We start from the raw sequence: 22019 nt of genomic DNA on the forward strand, positions 1-22019 counted from the left end.
GAAAATTGTGTTATTTAGTCAAGAGAAGCTAAAGTTGGTCAAAGATAGTTTTATCTGTAGTTAAAAGCTGTAAAAATGATAATGCCAAAATGCAGTATATAAATCGGTAAACAAATAAGGAAATCATATATTATTTGACTTGCTTACTTTTGAGCACGATATCTATTAGGGTCACTGATTTCGAACAGATCGCAACAAAAGAGGCCTTGAATTGTGATGGCATTAAAAAAAATCACATTTTTAAGTTTTTATGTCATGTTTTGACAGAAGCCTTTGTCATTTGCAGATGCAATGTTAGATTCGAACAAATAACACTAGCCGGTAGTGTACCAGTAGGTGTTTTTGGTGGGCGAGCGCATGAATGCAAAAACACAAGTGAAAGACCGTGGGAAGGAGGTTGTGTTTTTCTCTCCCCTTCTCCTCCCCGTTCACTCACTTTTTAGAAGACTCCAACTCCCTTGTCCTTTTTTCATTATCCCCAACCCGCAAAACATGCGATGAAATATTTAGCGCTCGCTTGTCCAAAATAGCCCTCAATGCTGACTACTGAAAATAACACCCAACAATAAGCACTTAATGACTGACCTCAAAGGAAAAAGTGAGTTTTGTTTTCACGAGTCCGACCTCTATCGAAACATTTCCTTAAAAGTCTAAAGAGCGTGGTATTTTTTTCTTTATGATTTGCCGTGCATAATAAGCTCTGAGAAATTGAAATTGAATGAATCAGTTGAATTAAGGTTGATAAATGCTCCAGAAACGTTTACAGTTTAGAACAAAAGAAGGAAAAATACAGGAATTCTTTTTTACTCTTTTCACTGTAAAATTGTTTAAAAGGGAGACCTTGCATGCCACAAAGAGAAAAAAAAATGACAGAGAATCGAACCCAGGGACCACCCTAAGCGAGAATCATGCCACTAGACCAACACGCCTTAGGCATAAGAACACGCAAATTTAAAAACTATAATATTTTTCTAGTAACAGGTTTGGTCATTTATTAATCATATCGGTTTGTTCATTTGTATGTACCATCATATTCTCTTGGGCAATCAATCCACGGCTACCAGTTGTAATGTCCCGTATAAAAAACCTTTATACAAAAAGAAATGGGTTGATTGAAAACAAAACTGTCGTTCTAAGTAACTTTGTAAAGATTGTTTGTGAATACGGCCTTATAAAAAATGATGGTATTAATAAGTTAAAAACCACTTTGAACCCTATAAAAATATTGGTTATCATTGTAAAAAGGTTTTAGACCTTAACTTTGTTTTCAGTGGTTGAGAGCAAGAGCCGAGATACTAAAAGCATCGGGGCGAGTCCCCTTAGCAGCAACATAGCAACAGGGATATTAAATCATGTCTTGTCACTGCGCACGACTGTTGCAGTTCAAAATCTTACAAAAGTGAAATATTTGAACGCATGATAGTTATGAGTCAGTTATGTTTCAGGGTTGATGTTTTCGATTCTTTGTACTGAGCTGTGCGCGCATACTAAAACTGTTATTAAATTATGTTTTTTGACTGTTTTCCGGTTAAAAGTCGCGGTTCATGTTTGCAAATGCTGTTCAGTAGTAATGAAACGAAAACCATCATGCTTTTGCTGATTCACCAAAAATTTCAGCCTGCTTTTAGATAACGTTAATGAAACTTACGTTTCACAGTTCGTCCATTGTCATCGTATGTAGCTTTCGCTTGTATGCGCGCACATGTAAACACGGTCCATTCTCCGTGTTAACTTTTTTTTACGCGCGTCTAGGTAGGACTGGTAGATTTCACCAGCGATTTTTCTAGTCATATATTACAAATTATACATAGGCGGTCTGCCTTTTGTTCTCCACGTTTACTCTTCGGGTGAACTATTAAAATCGATTTTAAAGGCTTGAACAGCAGCAAGTTTTGTGCGAATGAGTTCCTTTGTACTTGTATTCAACTCTTTTGTATGTCAGCCATGGTTTTGCCACTCTGTGAAGTCAAAACGGTTCTAAACACACTCGGCCGCTAAAGAGCAATGATTAGGTGCCAGCACCAACTCAACTTGTCGGTCAGGCAATGTTTTCTTTTCATTTTCGAGAGTTCGAGTTGTTGTATCACATTTTTGACCTAGCCCTTAAAGGGAAATATCAAATTTGGGTGCTAAAAGGCGAAAAGGAAAATTATGGCCAACCTTTATCCGGACCACCCGATCCGCCGGAAAACCTTGATGTATCATTTACCCCTCGGAAGGTTGCCACCGTCAATTTGAAAACAACAACTAAACTCTAACAAAGAAATATTCAGAAAAATACACAACAACTCTAAAGAAGTTAAGCTTAACACTGAAGTGGAAGAGCAGTCAGCAAAGTTTTTTATTCCAAATTTGCGGTACTTGATCCTAAATTGAACATCAATCTAAACAGTGGCGGTTCTAGGGAAGGGCCCCGGATATTCTTCTTATTTTTGATAACATTTTTTAATGAATCCCTCGCTCATGATCACTTTGTTTTTGATGTACACACAAAAAAAGTCCCCTCCCCTTAGTTCAAGCCAGTTTGGATACGCCACTGATATACATTGTACATATAAATTAATACGCGATTTTTAACCTGTTCTTGTAAAGTACCATAGACAATAAGTGCAAAATTCATAACAATGATTGCTGAGTATACAAATAGTATTTCTATTTTTATTTTAATACAGCGGTTTTGTCACGAGTATTTTTGGAGCGGAGGCGGACGAATCAAATAGCTGCACCTAGCTATTGCATGAAACCTCAACTAGAACCCTTCCTGTAATTTAAATTACAAATTCTTCTTATTCAGTCCGTTATACATTTCTTATGGTTCTAGTTGGGAGGTTTTGGGACAAGACAAGATTATCGTATTTGAGACGTTTTTGCATAGAATTTTTGAATTGCTCTAATGTAATTGTAGGCTTTCTAAAAGTCCTTTCTAATATTATTATCTCAATATGTTGGTTTTAGATCTCGGTACTTTGGCATATAGGCTCGCGCCCGTCACACTCGGCAGACTAAACTGACGACAAAGGTCGACTTGTGAATATCTATGAGCTCGAAATCTTTTTCTAACAAAATGCACAATCTGCACAAGAGAAAAGCAATTACATCGGACGTAGCTATCTCACTTTAAACATTTTGAAACTTGGTGTACTTTTATTAGACTTTGAACGATTTATAATTGTAGCACTATGTTGTCAAATTCTTAAAAGTCACTTTCCGTGACCTACAAGACTAACTTCACAAGTAAAACGAAACTTAATATAAGTACTTTAACATAATACCGGGGAGTAAACTGTTCACTGTAAAACGTATTATGGATTTGTTCGAGCAGTCGTAACTTCTTTTAAGCTTGCTGAAAATATAATTCGGCCTGTATATTTCAGAATGGTTAAAGAAATCTTGTTGATATTGAATAAGGCAGTGTTATTTGTTTTCTTTACTGAATTGAATACTTGTTGATTCTTCGACCGGAAATCATGTACGACACAGTGTCCGGTGGTAAAACGCCCGCTTTCGATTTCCTTGTTGGTGACATTCAAATTAGTGTTACAACTTCCGTAAATTCACAGAAAACCCTTTCCACTCAAGTTAAGATCTTGGAAAGTTAAACACCCTTTCTCGTCCGTCGAAAACGCCGCTGCTTTTACGAGACGGGAAATATTCAAATCGGACTGAACTGAGTGCTGAAACCGAAGGGAGAGCTTTCTGTCGAAGAGCCACTAAGCTCAACGTTTCTGATTGTGTTATTATTTACATACGCTATACGTAAAATGTTAAACATTGTTATCCTAATGAGCCTACTTATGGGGACTTCATCCGAAACTTCTCACAATAGCAGCATTGTTGGTAGCAGGAATGAGGGCATCCTTGGTAAGTCAGTACCATTTTAAATTCATGTATAACTTGCGACACTGTAACTTCTTTAGGTTCCTTTTCTCCTTTGCTTCCATGTATCTTAATTACAATTTTGATTTATTGTACTGCTATGGGCACAGACCGTGCAATTCGACCAGTGGTTTAATTTTATTCGCTCAATTCAGTTATTTTATTGGTGATTAATTTCTAACATACAACATCTCATTTATTTACTCGGTTGGTGAAGCTTCTCTATAAACAAATTGATACGGGAACCATTTTGATATCATAATAATGGACGTTTTCGTGTTTTGTAATTATGTATTTTGGTAGTTGTAGCCAATAAAAAACATATACCAAGTTAAACGAATAGAGACAGGTCCGTGGACATATACCGGTAAACACCTTCCTCATTGCAGTCATTTGACATTCGGCTCGATCTCTTGGAGAATGCTCTAATGACTCTAATGTTACTTTTTTTTAAGAAATGACCATATACTCCCCTTCTGGGTGCGGCCTCGATCAATAATGCTTCTGTAAAACACTGACTTCCACTCTTCATAATTCTAAGTGACTTCTTGACATGAGATTTTTCCTGAGCTAAAATAACAGATGAAATCAGTAGTCCTTTCTTTCCGTTGGTCACCATCTTGAATCAATTTGATCAACAAAGAGGGTATAAATCTGTATGAACACCTTTCAGCCAGTTTACAATCCACGGAACCAAAAATAGGATTCATAGTTTTCGGATTAACATTTTATCTAGTTTGTGTTTTTTCCTTTACTCATTAAAGAGAAAATGACCTTGTCATTTTAGCTTGCTGAGAAAGGATTGATATATTCACAATGTCGTCCTTTCTGAAACGGAAACGTTCTGATCTGATTCATTCTCGTGACATGGAATTCTTTCTTATTAAGATATGGTTATCAACTTAAAGATAGGTTTACAAAGCCGTTCCAAATTAATTATGTTATGAAAAAGAAGATTGTTTACTTAGTGAATCAAGTTTTATTGGCTTGAAAATTCATGCAAGCTTGTTGCGTGACATTAGGCTTTTAGTTTCCACCCGAAGTTTTCAGTTTTGATATAAACCGAATGAAGTATTTTAAAAACCGGATTCAAAAACACTCTACACCTTACGGACAATATATGAAGTAAAGCAGTGGAAATAACGAAAGAAAATGAGATCTCTGCAGTATACTAGCTAATTTACCCGCTCTGTTTACATCGTTTAGATGCCCGCAACTGTACCAAGTGGTTACCTGTGAATGTGACGGATTTGTGGGGTTCCTGTGGAGTCAAGTATAATGTATCACGAACATGGCGATGCAACGAAACGTCACATGAAAGATTGTTAATCATGTTCGAGTGTACGAGACTGAAATCAACATCCAAATGTTCAGGTAAGCTTAGTATTACGCAAGTCTGTTGTACGGTTTGAACATCTGGGAATGCAAATTAGAAACTGCGCTTTGATATTTCAAAGTATTATAAATAACAACGCTGAAAGGGTAAAACAATTAAGAAATGAAAAAAAAAAAATGTAAATTGAGAGATTGTAGCCTTCGAATACAGGGACCTCTCATTGCTCCCGCTAGTTTCGTACGTAGTACCCGGGGGGGGGGGGTACTCCATATAATGGCCTATACGGGGAGGCTCCGCCCGAAAGGGGTACCTTTTTCAGGCTTCAGGTATATAAAAGGGTGGGGATTTCACAAGTTTTGGTATACGAAAGGGTACGAAAATCCGTCATTTAGGTTTTTAAAAGGGCCTTTAGTTAAAATATTTCGAACAGATGCACTTTATGGCTGTATTATTTTAATTTATTTAGCGCTGCATAAAAATGACAAGAAAACGTCCTGTTCTAAGTCTATGCCATGTCTTTTAGGTATATGAAAGAGGTACCTTTTTTCAGTAAAAGGTATACGAAAAGGGTATAATTTCTGTCAAAATAGTATATAAAAGGGTAAGGGGTAAAAGCTTGGGGCGGAGCCTCCCCGTATAAAACTTTTTTGAGTACCCCCCCCCGGGACGTAGTAGCGGGAGCGACGAGAGGCGGCTGTATTCGCAGGCGGAGAGAGAGTGATGATCTCGCCTAAATTAATACTCAACCTCGTTCCCCGGGGAGAGAGAGACCCTGGGAACGAGGTTGGCCTAATATATTGCAGTTCATATATTTTTTTGTAAATCAAATTAATAGCCCCTTCTTAGTTACATGGACGAATTGGAAAGTACTTGCATGTGCAAACTCTTGCTTGCGGCTTGGGCTTACCAGTAAATACCAAACTTTAAAATGTTTCTCTTAACGGTTTTAAACACGCGCTATTTTCCATGAATGTTTCGATGAATGTTTTGCCAATGTAACCCATGGAGTCCTCGGTAGTATAGTGGTGAGTATCCCCGCCTGTCACGCGGGAGACCGGGGTTCGATTCCCCGCCGGGGAGAAAATTTTTTTGCCTTTCTTTACACAAAGGATTAAGATCCTTATTTATTAACATCGTTATTTTCTTCTCAGTTTCATTTTTTTGGTTAGGAAATACATGCTGTTGGTAAAACGTCAACAGCGCAATAAACATAATATAAATAATAGTAAGAAGCAAGACAGTTTCCTAGATGATAAAAATATACTTTTTTCCTCACCGTCTTTTTAAATAAATTATCAAGCAGATAGGTGCAAGAAAATGAGAACCTTAAGCACAACGAATTGACTGAAGAACTAGAAAAAACAACCGAAAGACTGGCTGGCGACTGAAAAATTGGCAAAAAAATTTCTCCCCGGCGGGGAATCGAACCCCGGTCTCCCGCGTGACAGGCGGGGATACTCACCACTATACTACCGAGGACTGCACGAATATGTCGGGAAAAATTTGCCAAGGTCTCAACTGCGTTCTATTTGAGCTACATTCATTATAATATAAAACTAGACTTCACAGCCTCTTTATTTTTCGACGCAAAAGAACGTGCGTGAGAGAAAACAGCGAGCGAAGCCTGCACGAGTTCGACTGCGGTCAAACGCTAGAAATATGTAAAAAAACAAGATAAAGGTTCTTATTTTCACTGTTCAAAGATCGATACTTAACCGGTATTCCGATGGTTTATTAATTGTTTTAGAGCTTTACAGAAAAACGTTCTACGTTTTTGAAAACAGGTAAATACGGACCTGTCGGCCCCATTTGTCAAAGCATTCGGTTTGGTTCGGTTCCGGAGCGTTTAAAAAATAAAAATACTCGCTTATTCGAGGGAATGGCAATATATTTACACTCACCAACTATTTTATCTATCCCTTCTCATACTTGATAAAAAACGAAATTTACCGAATCAGGACGAAGCCCGAGCCCCGCCACCTCGCGTCTCCCGTTTTTCCCGCGTTCAATGATCGAAGAAAAATACGAAAAAAAGGGCTGTTAACAGTCTCATATGAAACAATAGAGCCGGTACACGCACTGTGAAAGGATTTTACTAAAACCGAAAAAAACCGACAAAAACTTTTCCATAAACCAAATCAGGAAAAAAGTTAAACAAAAATATTAATGATGCGCTAAATATGTTAAATTCATTTTCCACAAATAGTTGTCCAGTGCCAGCGCTTTTATTTTGTTCTTAATTAATTAAACAGTATTGACACTTGATTTCAAATCCTTAATTTACAGACTCAAAAGAAATTCAAGTCACCGAGGAACCTGGAACCGAGGAACCACCACATGATATGTTACGGATCTTTCTCTATGGCGTGGCTTCCGGAGCTTGTACCCTGATCTTATTGATTTTACTTCTTTCGACCGTGAGCTGTTGCTTAAAAAAACGAAGGAAGAACAAATCACAATGTGAACTGCTTCAATTAAGTCACGAATCGGACAACGTTGATCAACCAGCCACGACTGAAGAGGGAGATTACATTGCAAACGATCCGGTACAAGTCGAGACACAAAACGAAAGTCGACATGAAGTAGCAGTTTACGAAAATGTCGAACGTAACCCTGACACACTTGCAGAAGACAGCGCTGAAACTCAAATTCCAACGCCTTATACGGATGTGACTGAAAGTGGCGATATTTCAAGAGACAATGAGGCCGATGAATTAGAAGATGCCGCGCCGTTTGGAAGAGGTTATCAAGGCAAAAAGAAATCATCAAAAGCACAACATCCACTGTATGTAAACTGCAATGAAGACGCGGGATACATGCATCTTATCTTAGAAACCAGAGAGAAAGATGATCCAACTAATTTGACAACAAAGCCTTCCAAAAGTTCAAGACGAGCAAAGAAGAAGACCTTTGGCAGCGAAGGAAATGTTGCCGGGCCACAAGAGACAAAGAAACCGACAGGACCCCCGACATTAGCGCGCCCGTCTTCTGCCGAATATGTTAATAGTCACATGGGAAAATTATATCAAAATGTCCGTTAAAGAAAGGGGGATTTAGACACTACGATTTGTCGGTCCTATTTCTTTTCTTTAATGGTACCGCGATATGTTGCGGTTTTTTACTTGAAGAGAGGAAACAGGCCGCCCGGGAGTCGATGGTTATGCGGCAAATTGCGGTCTGGTTTGGGAGCGTACAGGCACAATAATAACGCCTCCTCGCGCACATGGAAAAATCGGGCCGACAAACCAGAGTGTTGTAAACTGGAAATGCGGATAAAGGACGGCATGATTTAAAATATAACGGTTGTTCATGTCAACGCGCTAAAATTTAGAAATTTACCGATCTTTCGATTTAAGCCACATATAAATAATAAAATAATATCTGAGCAGGAATGGATTACTTGTCTGAGGTCATCAAATAGACCAATTTCGATATTTTGAAATTTAGCCTAAAACAATAGGCATCACTACGAGGCTCCAAGGAATAAACCCCACAAACTCTATAGTTAATTTCCCGGAGCCTCGTAATGAGGTCTATTGTTTTAGGCTGAATTTTAATATATCGAAATTGGTCTATTGATGAAGCAAATTCGAAGAAAATCTTCGTTTCGCAAAAAATGTGTTCTTTGTCCTGTATACAGTATCCTTTTGAAATAAGAACTGGTATTATTCCTCATGCTTCGAATCTGATTGGTTATCAACTGGTCCTATGTGAGCATTTCAACGCACAGTCTCAGTCCCAGCACTTGGATCGATGGCTTCCATTTTTCGTGTGCTCGAAAACTAATCCAAATATTGCCCGCTTAATAATTTTTTACTTGATTTATTACTTGACCATAGGACTTCGCGCCTTCCAATTCAAGAATTGGGATACCCGTTTTTGAGGGTCGTACGAATGTCAATCACTTGTATGATTCAGTACAGCTAGAGTATGACATCACTCAATCCTATTAACATGATGAATCACCAAATATGTCTGATCTATTCACCCATTTAAGGTGGCTTAATACAGTTTTGAGAGGGCAAATCAGTGCAATCTTCAACTCTCTTGTACAATCTCCAGAAATTTTTTTCTTTCTCTTATTACTATTTGTTACATCCTAAAACCATCTAATGCGATATTTGGAAAATAAAAATGCTAATAAACAGCTTAAATGGACGGCCGAGTGCTTGAGAGGGGACTGGCACTAGTAGTTTAAACGGCGTTTTTCTCAAAATCTACCCGTACGACCCTACCTCAAAATTTCAGAAATAAGAAATTGGCTTTGAATTATCATTCATGCAAAATAATATAAAAATCTGTAAGACAGATTTTTCGCAAAATAGGAAACTGTGATATTTTGCCGATTTTTAAAATAGCTCAAAATCTGTCTTACAGATTTTTTGAAAATTTTGGCTGTGGATGTGGTTCACCCCTTAAATTTAATTGTGAAAGTTTCATAGGTTGTACGGTAGGTTTTCGAGAAAATCTGGATCAAAATCTGGCTTTTACGACCTCCGAAGCGAATCAAATTGCGCGTGCAAACGCGCGTTAATATGACGCCATGCATCGCGAGCGATAATGAAAGGTTTCATGACCTATCTGAAAGTATTTTTTAATTTTCTTTCGTATACAAATTTGGTAAAGCGCGGTAAAACAGATGGAACTCTTTTTCGTTTCTGTTCAGAGTTGCTAGCGCCATTTTAGTCCGCGCGAGCAATAATGACGTCAAGCAGAAAATCGTAGCGCGCGCTATTGAGCCACGTAAAAACTGTATTCAGCCACCTTAAGTGATATTCACTTTGTTCAATTGCAATGGCAAGAGGAACATACAACTTCTTCTTTTAATAGGATTAGAAGCTAAGAACGATTGATTTCTTGAAACTGATATACCCACAAAGATAGATAGTTTTTTAAACAAAATCAGTAAAGTGAAAAAGTAAACAAAAAAAAAAAGAAAACAGTCGAAAGACTGGCAGTGATGCTAACTACGTTACCTTGTAGGTATATCGGTAATTTTCACCTTCCCCGTTTTTTGGCCACAGTAGGCGACAAGTCGCTGCAACATGTCGCCTCTGGTGACATGGAGTATTTTTATAAAAATCTTTGTCGCTGCGATTAGTCGCTCGAATTCAAACAAGTTTTAGTTCGTGCGACTTTCCCCTTCTTCCAATTTCGCTGCATGTGCACCGAAAAAGCGTCTTGTCAGCACACACAGAGCAACTTGTCACAGAGACTTGTCGCCTAGTGTGTTCCAGCCTATATTGTTGGCTGGTAACAAGGAGCCTCCTTGTTACTCCTCCATGACGAGCTTAGTCCTCAAAAAAAATTATGCAAATTAGATCTTAATCCCCTTAGTGGAGAATATTTCTCCATTAAGGGGATTAAGATCGGTAACATAAGATCGTAGTTCGCACGTTGAACTGCCGCAATGTACAGTGAGGTGTCAGTCATGACAGCCGCGGCTTCTCTGTGGAGAAAGAAAAGGCAAATATTTTAGCCGGATTTGGGTTTTGATGTTCATGTCTTAAAACAGCTCAATAAAATTTCAATTGCGGATTGAAAAAAAAAACGCAAGATAAATATTGAACTAACCAACGAAGCAAGAAAGAAAAATTTAGCGCGAGGTTAATATTCTGCCCACAGATAACAAGAGCTCAGTAAAGAACTGAGCTCACTACCCCAGTAAGACAGAATAATTTAGCGCGAGGTTATATTCTGCCCACAGATAACCAGAGCTCAGTAAAGAACTCACTACCCCAGTAAGACAGAATAATTTAGCGCGAGGTTAATATTCTGCCCACAGATAACAAGAGCTCAGTAAAGAACTTAGCTCACTACCCCAGTAAGACAGAATAATTTAGCGCGAGGTTATTTCCTGCCCACAGATAACAAGAGCTCAGTAAAGAACTCAGCTCACTACCCCAGTAAGACAGAATAATTTAGCGCGAGGTTATATTCTGCCCACAGATAACAAGAGCTCAGTAAAGAACTCAGCTCACTACCCAAGTAAGGCAGAATAATTTAGCGCGAGGTTAATATTCTGCCCACAGATAACAAGAGCTCAGTAAAGAACTCACCATCCAAGTAAGACAGAAAAAATTAGCGCGAGGTTAGTAGAGCGAAATAAGTCAGCGCGCGATTAGCCAGGTTTAAGCACCGCAAGCTGATTATTATTACAGCGCTTGACATAAGCGACCGTAGTGAAACTGAAAACCCAAGCTCAAGTTTATATTCCACAAATAAAAAAATACAACTTACCATTGTGCTGCGGTGTTTGTCTTGCTTCTAATTCTATCTTGGATGAACGGCGGCGAGCCGCGCTGCTTGCGAATTGCGTTACCTCGTATTTCCCGCCAGAATAAATTAACCCGGCAACTGTAACCATTAGAGGGCCGGCCGACAGCGAGGCCAAGAGCGACAGAAAGCGACACGACACCCAGGAAACAACGACAGGACAGCACACCGACGCGACGGAGAGCGAACGGACGGAGACAGCGACACGGGAACCCCGGCAGGGCCCATTAGACGAAAATTCCGAATCTCTTTTCGTTTATTAGACGAAACCCTTGCACAATCTTGCATGGCTTTCCTGTTTCGCATTCACCCATACGAGTTTTGCAGTGTAGCGAGGAACATGTCACAAAAATGCGATAAAAACACTTTTAAAATTGGTAACAATGCTACTCAATTCATGTCGTGAAGCCTGCAACAATCGACTCCTTGAAAGCCCCAATCTTCATACATTCAACTTGTTTCCGCGGCAAAATTACTGTTGATCTCGCTTTTACCGATATTATTTTCGTTGACTCGCTTTTACATTTGTAACTTACCACAGTCCACTTATGCTTTCGGCTGTCCGTCGGATATCCAATGTCGTATAACTGATACAAAAACACATAAACGCCGACTCAAAGTTGACCGTGTTGCCCGGAAAACTTATGAAACATTTATCATCGATTTAAGGTCGCAAACGATGCCGATATCGACAATTTAGCAAATAATATTCTTAAAGAAGATCCACCGGCACGTTTCAAAACCGCGAAAGCAGAAACTGCGTGACACAAGAAACAGATCACGTACACATAACTAGGACCGGTTTCATTTCACATTTCCTGGCATGCGGTGACAAGTTATGTACAAGATTAAAAGACCTCCTGGACAGAATTTTTTTGAGGGCTAAGCTAAGACATAGACTTTATAATTAACTATACTTTTGCTCTTCACCTCTATCAACCAGTGACCTGTTAGATTACAATGCAGGTAGACTGTTTGTCCTCTCTTGGACACGACAAATGAACAACACGTTTCGTAGATTATACTACGCCGCCCTAAATGACTGTAAATACCAAACTTTCAATGTTTCTCTCAACGGTTTTAAACACGCGCTATTTTCTATGAATGTTTTTTTTACTTGTGAAATAGCCGTTTTCACGAGTTGTGTCTGTTCATCTGATCCGGCAGGTTCGTTAAACTCGTCAGGGCTGCTTTTTATGTTAAGGAAAGCACTTGTATGACTCCCCTAAGTTACTCCCGTACTTCAACGGCTGTCCTCGGTAGTATAGTGGTGAGTATCCCCGCCTGTCACGCGGGAGACCAGGGTTCGATTCCCCGCCGGGGAGGAATTTTTGCCTTTCTTCACACAACTGATAAACATCCTTATTTACTAGCATGTTATTTTCTTCTCAGTTTCATTTTTTAGAAAGGAAATACATGCTGTAAGAAGAACGACAACAGCGCAATAAACATAATATAAATTAAAGTAAAAAGCAAGACAATTTCCGAGAATGATTTAGACTAATTAAGAAAAATAAACAACCGAAGGACTGGCTGGAAACTGGAAAATTGACAAAAAAATCCTCCCCGGCGGGGAATCGAACCCCGGTCTCCCGCGTGACAGGCGGGGATACTCACCACTATACTACCGAGGACTACACAAATTTAATGAGAAAAATTTGCAAGTGGTTAACTGTGGTCGACTTGAGATACATTCAACGGTCACCATTTATAATAAGACACTAGACTGTTCACAGCCTCTTTATTTTTCGACACAAAAGACCGCGCGTGAGAGAAAACAGCGAGCGAAGCCAGTGCGAGTGCGCCGCGCCCCACCCACTCTTGCCTCCCGGTTTTGCGCTGGTGTCCAGCTCGCTCGCGATTCTTTTCTTTGCGCGTAAACAGGATTTAAGAGGATAAAAATGGCTGTCACGGCTTGCAAAATCAAAACCAAAACTTATACAAGAGCAGGTGAAAAATACATCTCTTGAATGTATCAGCAAAGCGAAATGAGAAAGTTGGAAGATACCCCTCGCCATGAATTACCTGCAGTCCTTTGTCGTTTTTGCTGAAATTCCAAAAATATAATAGGGCGACGAATACGAAACAGGTGGAAATGAGGGTGTCAGATTCAAGAAGTTATAAAGTTCTTTCAAACACTTCGTTTACGCTTTCATTGACCGATGCAGTATTTTCACCCTGTAACATCAGTTGACTTTTGTGAAGACAATGCTTTGAGTGAGTTGCTTACTATAACTTTTCCCGTTCTGGACATAAGTTAATTGTTTATGGATCTTTATGCTGGATTGACTGACTTCTAGCTATATAATTATTCAGTAACAGAACTACACACTTGTCAAATTTGGAAAAAAAATCCTCTGACAGCCAATTTGGCTGTCCTTGGAATTATTTTCATCCATTTTTTTCCAAATTGGACAGCATGCATTCTTACTGCGTATACATATATTATGTCCTTCATTCTTCTGAAAATCCGATTATTGCCGCCATTTTGTCATTTACTAAACAATCCCATGAATCCTAGCGCACTTCTCAAGCCGTACTTTTGCTTGCACTCTTATTTCTAAACTGTATAATTGTTAAAATTAAATAATTTACAAACGGAATAACAAAACTAATTGAGTTGAACTTGAATTAGTTGTTGTCATGCAGAAAAAGGGCAGACACTGCACATTTGCCACGAGTGCCTCGATGATGAGCTGCGAACGATTTTTCTCTCCCTCTCAACTCCTCACCTAATTCTGTACACTAAAGCAGCTCCTGTGTTGGGCAAAAACTCGTCCAGTTACAATGACGATTACTAGTCTATTATTGGCTTGTTGATCATAATGCCTGCCTGCCTGCCTGCCTGCCTACCTACCTGCCTGAGTTTGGTCCCTGCAAGGTCCTGCAAGATTGACGAGTAACTGAGTAGAGACTTGTTTACTGTTCAGTTCAGTAGTCTACCTCTCAAACGCCAAATCGACCAAACCAGCCTGGGGTCGAGAATTAAATAATTAATTTCTGTAGCGAGAAGCATGCTATACATCAGTCACAATATCTTTTACTGAAAGTTTATTTGACCTTTAAATACCCAGTTTATTTTTCAGGATCACTTCATGTCAATTGACACATATTGTTCCCCACCCCTAAAAGACCGATGGAATCAACGTCCTCGATTTCTCGGAAAGAGTAGAATCACAAAGCATAAACTGGGTATTTTTTTAATTTTTCTTTTTTCGTACTTCCAAGTTTAGCATGTCTTCTATCATAACAGCCGTGTTTAAGGCCACTATTGGCTTGTTGATCAATAAAGCCAGAGACACGGCAGCTGAAAAGCTGAAAGAAGGTGACGTCACAGATGAAAAGTTTCGCAGCTTGGTAGTGCGCGAAATCGATCAGATCAACTCAAAGTTGGATGGATTGGCACGAAAAGATCTCCTTTCTAGTATCAACACCTTCAAGGAGGGAATTGCTATTCTGTTCGATGTCTTCAAACAAGCAAACAGAAGAGTGAAGAAATTGAGGGAAAATGAAACGGGACAAGAAGCTGTTGTAGCAAAGGGTCAGCAAAAGCGGCGGTAACGAAAGGCATCACAGAGGTCAGCCTACAATCGTCAGCTTCAGCTCAAGCACAAACAGTGTCCCTCGCCAAGAAACTCGCTAACATACAACTAATCGACCTGGATGAGTCAAGCAAAGAATTGTTGTCTGACGCGAAAGAAAGATTCAAGGAAGCCCGCAGGAGAGCGACAGATGCCTTTAGCAACGAAGGCTTAGGCACGCACGATCGCATTCTGGCTATGATGGTTCGAGTCATGGCAATAATACTAGAGAAAGTTGACAATCCTGCAAACGCATTAACGCCATGTAGAGTTTGCCTTGAACAGTTACACGCCCTTCCAGCCGTCAAAAAGAGCTTCAAAATCGCACTAGCGAAAAGATTGATGTCTTGGTTCGGGAAAGATGAGCGTGAGAAGATTATCGTCGCTGTTTGTGACATAAATCACGCGATCTTTGATGTCACGCTCATGGCTGGTTCAGATGGCTTTAAAGTCTGGCCTTTCATCGATATTGGAGCAGAGAACGTGCATCCTTTGCGGGACCCAAGAATAGCTGAAATTAATCAAAATGGCGCACAATACATTGGTTACTACCCCATGCAATGGTCGTTTGGAGCGGACATCTTAAAATCAGCGAGAGGCATCTGCACAAACACAAAGGATCATTTCATTGTAGGAGACAGTCGGGATGATAACGTAAAAGTATTTGACAGTGACGGCAACTTTCTTCATGCCTTGGAGTTTGAAAAGTCGGTTTTTATTTGTGATGTGGCTACTGACCAAGCTGATAATGTGTATGTGCTCTGTTTGGGCAAAGTCCAATACCAAGTGCGTATCTTTGACAAGTACAACAACATGTATCGTAGTTTTGCTCTTGATAGGTTTGAAGCGTCTCGTCTTACTGTAGTGGATAAGAACTCTAAGCAGGTGTTAGTGCTGGGTGAGCTGAAAGGGTCTAATTTGAATTTTGTAGTGAATGTTTACGAGGATGATGGAACTTTTGTTTGCAGTTTGTTAGGGGGCGATCAGTCAGATCAGTTCGCCGGGAGAGGTTTTCAAGTCAGGGGCATCACTACTGATCAGAATGATGGCCGTGTGATGGTGCTGAACCAAGGGCAAGTTTACGTATTCAGTGCAGAGAGAGACTGTCTACACAAGTTTATTGTTGGCCATAAGACAAATCTATTGAAGAAAGTGGAAGCTGGAGCAATTTTCTGGGCAAATGAACACATCGTTGTTGCTTCGATATGTTGTAATTCTTTTTTGGCTCCATCGTCGTCTGACTTTGATGTGTCGATTTACACAGAAGATGGCGAGTTAAAATATAACTTTCCCATAAGTTCATGTCACAAACATTATTATATATCCGGAATCACAATAAACAGACAAGGACGTATTGCCTTGCTATTGTACGGTCAAGGAGAAAGCGAGGTACTAGTATTTTAAGCAACGATGTAATTTTTCACAAAACACAAATAAATTTCGCTATGTTCAAACATATCTCCACCGAAATACTGTTTTTTCGAAACTAAAAGTCAAGCACAACTATGAATAATGCAAAGTATTTTAATAAAATGTTGCTTCGGCTAAACGTTTATCCATGGGACTCTGCTTGCCCTACATCATCACATGGAGGACTGTTCCATAGATTTGCGTTTTTATGAGTAAGTCGGCAGATACCTTGTACGGGGGGTGGGATTTACTCAAAAAAGGTTTTATACGGGAAGGCTATGCCATGATGTCAAATCCCTTACCCTTTTATATACCATTTTTGTCGAAAAAGCCTCTTTCGTATACCTTTTTATTGGAAAAAGGTACCCCTTCATATACCTACATGACTTGACATATACTTAAAATAGGAAGTTCCGTCAGTTCGAAATATTTAACTTTTTTTTAAATATCTCAATGACAGATTTCCCTACCCTTTCATATACCTGAACTTGTGATATCTCTAAGCCTGAAAAAGGTGCAGTACCACTTTCGGGCGGAGCCTCCCCGTATAGGCCATTATTTTTTTTAATATAGGGAGTACACCCCGGATGCCTCCTCCATCGGGCAAGTGCATGAGCATTAAATAACTTACTCGGTAGGAAAATCTACTTGACTGGTGGTATTTTTACGAGCCCTGGTTGCTTCAAGAATTTATACTGCTATCCACCAAGGCCCAGTTGTTCAAAGGATGGATAACACTATCCACCGGATAAGGCGTTATCCACCTACCTGCCTATATCTCTCCATGCCATAAGGCACAAAAGGCTTTGATGTTCGATTCTCTTTCCACCCACTACAACTTGCTGAAAGGGCTCTGACATTCACCCATGACTGCCACCCAGCTGTTTTCCTTTCATCTTCAATCCTCCTCCACCATGTTGTTTTTGGTCAACCAGGTCTTCTACTCCCTTTTGGCCTCCACTCCAAAGCTGTGACGCAATGTTCCTCTCTGTCTTTCCTCATTATATGACCAATCCAGTTTCATCTTCGACGTCTGATCTCATCGCTCGTTCTGTTCACTCCTGTATTCTCCTGGATTTGTTGGTGGGATATGGTCTGAGGCCACCTTATTCTTAGAGTCCTCTTCATGCACTTGTATTGGAAACCGTCCAGCTCCTTTGCTTCTGTTTTCGTAAGTTTCCAAGCCTCACATCCATACATCAAAACTGACCTAACAATTGTCTTAAACAATTGTACATTCGTCTTCCTGCCAATCTCACTGGTGTCTCATATTCTTCGCATCATATAGAAAGCCTGTCTAGCTTTACCTAACCTATACTCTCTGCCCTTAGTTGTTCCGCCCTATTTATCCAGCAGTGCGCTTAATTCCACCTCATCTACCTGCTCACCATTAATCTCTATTCGTTGGTCGTTTCTGGCATTCACTCGCATGACTTTTGACTTCTTTGCATTGACCTTAAGACAGACTCTTGCAGCTTCATCGACTAGCCTGCTTGTCTTATCTCTTGTGTCGACGTACCTGGACGACAACAAAGCGATGTCGTCTGCAAAGTCTAGGTCTTCTAAGACCGAGGTGAACTTCCATCGTATACCAGTTCTTCTACCTTCCGTGGTCCTGCTCATGACCCTGTCAGTGGCAAGTAGAAATAGGTAACCAGTCAATGCGCATCCTTGCTTTACTCCTGACTAGACTTGAAACCATTCTGTTTTTCACCCTCATCCAAGACTGTGCATTCAAAGTTGTTGTACATCACCTTCACCAATGCGATAAGCTCTTCTGGGATTCCGTACATTGACATGATGTTCGACAGACTTTCTCTATGCACAGAATCGAATGCTTTCTCAAAGTCTATGAGGTGGGTGTACAGAATTGCGTTCCATTCGTTGACTTGTTCTAGTATATTCCTGAGAGCGAAGATCTGATTAATGGTACTTCTGTTCCCTCGAAAGCCTGCTTGTTCCTTCCTCAGGATGTTGTCAACACCTTTCTTGATTTTACTTAGCAAGACTCTTCCAAAGATCTTACTGATGACTGGTAAGAGCGTAATGCCCCTACAATTCGTACATTCGCGTAGGTCACCCTTCTTGCGTAACTTTACTATTAATCCTCTATTCCAGCTTTTTTATACAAGTGTAATTTAACAAGTGTAGATTTTGTTTTCGACCTCTGAAACAATAGCTACATTTGAAAATTACACGTGTAAACGTTTTATTGAATTGACCCCTGGGCCTAATTGTTCAAAGGGTGGATAAGTCGCTATCAAGATAACTGGATAACTATCATACAAAACCTACTTCGCTATCCACCAGATGTGATTTATCCGGTGAATGAACACCCACGCCATTTACTATCAATGTTTTTGCTGATGAATGCTTTTTATTAAAATTAATGTCAGTCAGTAGTTTCACTAGCAACCTTTGTGGCTTTTTTGGTGTTGATATAAGGAATCCCAAATAGATGGGTTCCCTCTCCATTTATAGAGATCAGTTGGTAAAATGGGAAAACGTAGAGTGTCTACAGAGGTAGGGAGGTATAGGTATAAAAACAAAACGTTAGTATAAAAATAAGATGTTAAGGTTAAGGTTAGTAGTTATACTGTGTGCGTAAGTTGAGGGACCAACAAACTGAAATGCAGCCATGTCAACCACAAGGTGGCACAAAAAATACATAAACAAACAAATAAAAAACATTTACTACCAATGTTTTTGTTGACGAATAAGCAGGTTATACATGGTCTGCTTGTGATATCCGGAGCTTCCCATTTTGAACTCGAAAGCTCTTGTACGACCTTTCTGAGTCTTTACTCCTGTGCTTCTATCGAGCCATTTAAACTTATTATCGATCAACCAATGTCACCTGCATCAAGACTTTATGAAGCTTGTTTTACTACATGGTACTTTTAAAACGTTTTCAAGTTCACATGTTAAACGTGGTCACGTGGATCGAATTATCATGACAACTAATAATAATAACAATCTTTTATTAGGAAGCTCCATCACTAAAAGTGGTTTACATAGAGGTCCTAACACTAGATATATATTATATAATTATACAATTAAAATCAATAAATTAGAGCTAAAAACGAAATATAAAATATTTACAATATATACACTACAAGGATCCGATGTGTTTGCTAAATTTTTACAATATGGCAGGAGGAATCCTCGGTAGTATAGTGGTGAGTATCCCCGCCTGTCACGCGGGAGACCGGGGTTCGATTCCCCGCCGGGGAGAAATTTTTTTGCATTTCTTTTCACAGGAGGCCAAGATTATCTACCATTTTATCCAATCCTTGTGATTGACACCCTTGTTTTATGCCATTAAAAGTTTTATTTTTTGTGAGGAATGTCGACACGCTCTTGGAGACACGTCCACAACGAAACTAAGTTAAAACAGGGTAATGGGCTCCTGGTTTAAAGCAAGCAGATGTTAAGGGCTGTGTTTGTTTTTATTTTTTTTTTTTTTATAAAAATATAAAAAAAATGTAATGATTAACCAATGATTAACCAATGTTCCTTGCAATATTTATACATTGTCAAGCAGTTAGTGGAAAAAATATGAACCTTAAGCACAAGGAATAGCCTGAAAAATAAAAAAAAACTGCCGCAACACTGGCTGGAGTTTCGCCAAATATAAAGAATCTCCCCGGCGGGGAATCGAACCCCGGTCTCCCGCGTGACAGGCGGGGATACTCACCACTATACTACCGAGGACTCCACGTTATGGCATCTCAAATTTTATAAAGTGCTCAAATGACATGACAATAATTCCCAATTTCCCTGGTGCGATGGATTTCTAAACATGAATGTCAGGCTAATGCGGAGGATTTCAAGCGATCAACTCTCAAATTCCCAGATATTGAAAAACCATATTTACCGTAAACTAATAGAAAAGTTTCGGCTGGGTTTCCGGAAAACCAGAAAATTTTAATTTAGTGTGTAATATTAACTAGAATGCAAAATTGATCACATGATGATAAATAAAGAAAATGGTCAATTTTATTAGTCGCTAGTGAAATAAGAAAGATCTCATGTTCATGATGTCACCAGTGTATCTAAAATGGTTGAAAACCTTTTCTGACTGTTATGAAACTGCAGCCAAATATACCCGTGTCAACCGAGTTGTTTGTCTGTTGAGAGAAAATTATGCAACCGTACCAACCAAAAACTACTCTTTCAATAGAAAACGAAATCTCGTCCCCGACAGCCCACTATGTTTAGGGAGTGGTCATTATTAATGGGGAGGGGAGAGTCAAAAAGGATTGGTTGAATTTTATTGGGGGGGGGGGCAAAACATTTTTCGCATCACAGAAGGGGGGTTTAAAAAACTTTGGTTAATGTTGTTTTACTTGTTTTATTACATGGTACTTTTAGAAAGTTTTCAAGTTCGCATGTTAAACGTTGTCACGTGGATCGAATTATCATGACAATTGATGTGTTTGCTAAATTTTCACGCTTCAGCAGGTGGAATCCTCGGTAGTATAGTGGTGAGTATCCCCGCCTGTCACGCGGGAGACCGGGGTTCGATTCCCCGCCGGGGAGAGATCTCTTTTTTTTCTTTTCACAGGAGGCAACGATTATCTACAATTCGATCGCGACATACTTGTTTTATTCTCATTAAAGTTTTATTTTTTGTAAGGAATGACATGCTCTTGGAGAAACGCGTACGTCAACAGCGCAATAAAGTAAAAAGCAGGCATAACCTGTTGATTTCAGAAATGACTGACTGACTTATTCCTTCAGGCCCGTGGTGGAGCAAAGGGCGTCAACAATGCTTCGCCACCGAACTCTGAAGTTAGCTTTCTTTAACTCCTCCTCAGTTGATCTTCTCCAGGTCTAAGCAGGTCTTCCAACCTTTCTTTCACCCTGCGGATTCTACTTTAAGGCCTGCTTGGTGGTGTCAGTGCCTGGTTTTCTTAGTGTGTGGCCTATCCAAGCCCATTTCCTTCTTGCTATCTCAGTTGGTATGTGCACTTTTCCTGTCCTGCTCCAAATTTCAGATATGATTAGCCAATATTCCTTACAATATTTTAACATTAGCAGTTAGTGGAAGAAAATGTGAGTTTTAAGCACAAGGAATAGCCTGAAGAAAAAAAAAAGCCGAAATACTGGGTAGAGATTAAAAACATTTGACAAAAAAAAGATCCTCCCCGGCGGGGAATCGAACCCCGGTCTCCCGCGTGACAGGCGGGGATACTCACCACTATACTACCGAGGAAGCGTTAATAACATCATGCTAACTACGATACTTTCATAGTTATATCGGTTATTGTCACATTTCCCCTTTTCTCGCCGTGTTTAATTGTTGGCTTGTACAAAGATGTTTCTTTTGTAGGCCTTGAGATAACAATAGTAACAAAATCAAACGAGTGCTCCATTCGGAGAGTGTAGTGTTTGTAATACGTGACATGTAGCAACTAAGACTTAAACTTCATAACAAACTACTTTTTTGCATTTCACCTCTACCAACCGGTGACCTGTTAGATTATAGTGCAGATGGACTGTTTGTTCACCCTTGAACAGGACGACGAGCACCCCCC

The 22019-nt window shown here is 39.6% G+C and overlaps 2 protein-coding genes and 8 non-coding genes across 10 annotated transcripts in view; 5 read left to right on the forward strand and 5 right to left on the reverse strand.

The window, feature by feature from the left end:
• The first annotated feature begins 3349 nt into the window (after positions 1-3349).
• LOC144654637 (uncharacterized) lies at positions 3350-8509 on the forward strand. Its single transcript, XM_078514834.1, has 3 exons — positions 3350-3861; positions 5083-5250; positions 7499-8509. The coding sequence occupies exons 1-3, from the start codon at positions 3762-3764 to the stop codon at positions 8251-8253; spliced, it is 1023 nt and encodes a 340-aa protein (XP_078370960.1). The 5' UTR covers positions 3350-3761; the 3' UTR covers positions 8254-8509.
• Trnad-guc (transfer RNA aspartic acid (anticodon GUC)) lies at positions 6221-6292 on the forward strand. Its single transcript has one exon. It is a non-coding gene; the product is annotated as a tRNA-Asp (tRNA).
• Trnad-guc (transfer RNA aspartic acid (anticodon GUC)) lies at positions 6620-6691 on the reverse strand. The gene has a single exon. It is a non-coding gene; the product is annotated as a tRNA-Asp (tRNA).
• A 4232-nt stretch (positions 8510-12741) lies between the features above and the next one.
• Positions 12742-12813, forward strand: Trnad-guc (transfer RNA aspartic acid (anticodon GUC)). Its single transcript has one exon. It is a non-coding gene; the product is annotated as a tRNA-Asp (tRNA).
• A 237-nt stretch (positions 12814-13050) lies between these two features.
• On the reverse strand, positions 13051-13122 carry Trnad-guc (transfer RNA aspartic acid (anticodon GUC)). The gene has a single exon. It is a non-coding gene; the product is annotated as a tRNA-Asp (tRNA).
• A 4698-nt stretch (positions 13123-17820) lies between these two features.
• LOC144655059 (uncharacterized) overlaps positions 17821-22019 on the reverse strand; it is a 31163-nt gene continuing 26964 nt past the window's right edge. Inside the window, exons 13-14 of the mRNA XM_078515281.1 lie at positions 18160-18440; positions 17821-18106 (exon numbers count right to left, since the gene is read on the reverse strand). Of these exons, the coding sequence (XP_078371407.1) occupies positions 17821-18106; positions 18160-18440 (567 nt within the window). The remainder of the gene's footprint in view (positions 18107-18159; positions 18441-22019) is intronic.
• On the forward strand, positions 19642-19713 carry Trnad-guc (transfer RNA aspartic acid (anticodon GUC)). Its single transcript has one exon. It is a non-coding gene; the product is annotated as a tRNA-Asp (tRNA).
• Trnad-guc (transfer RNA aspartic acid (anticodon GUC)) lies at positions 20122-20193 on the reverse strand. The gene has a single exon. It is a non-coding gene; the product is annotated as a tRNA-Asp (tRNA).
• Trnad-guc (transfer RNA aspartic acid (anticodon GUC)) lies at positions 20950-21021 on the forward strand. The gene has a single exon. It is a non-coding gene; the product is annotated as a tRNA-Asp (tRNA).
• Positions 21626-21697, reverse strand: Trnad-guc (transfer RNA aspartic acid (anticodon GUC)). The gene has a single exon. It is a non-coding gene; the product is annotated as a tRNA-Asp (tRNA).

Source organism: Oculina patagonica, chromosome 5 (assembly GCF_052425735.1).
Source record: "Oculina patagonica isolate OP01 chromosome 5, crgOcupat, whole genome shotgun sequence".
NCBI classification, from domain to species: Eukaryota; Metazoa; Cnidaria; class Anthozoa; order Scleractinia; family Oculinidae; genus Oculina; species Oculina patagonica.

Coding starts and splice junctions, on each gene's coding strand:
- LOC144654637 (XM_078514834.1), top strand. CDS start 3,762: ATGTTAAACATTGTTATCCTAATGAGCCTACTTATGGGGACTTCATCC. Junction 3,862..5,082: donor CAGGAATGAGGGCATCCTTG/GTAAGTCAGTAC, acceptor TACATCGTTTAG/ATGCCCGCAACTGTACCAAG. Junction 5,251..7,498: donor ATCAACATCCAAATGTTCAG/GTAAGCTTAGTA, acceptor CTTAATTTACAG/ACTCAAAAGAAATTCAAGTC.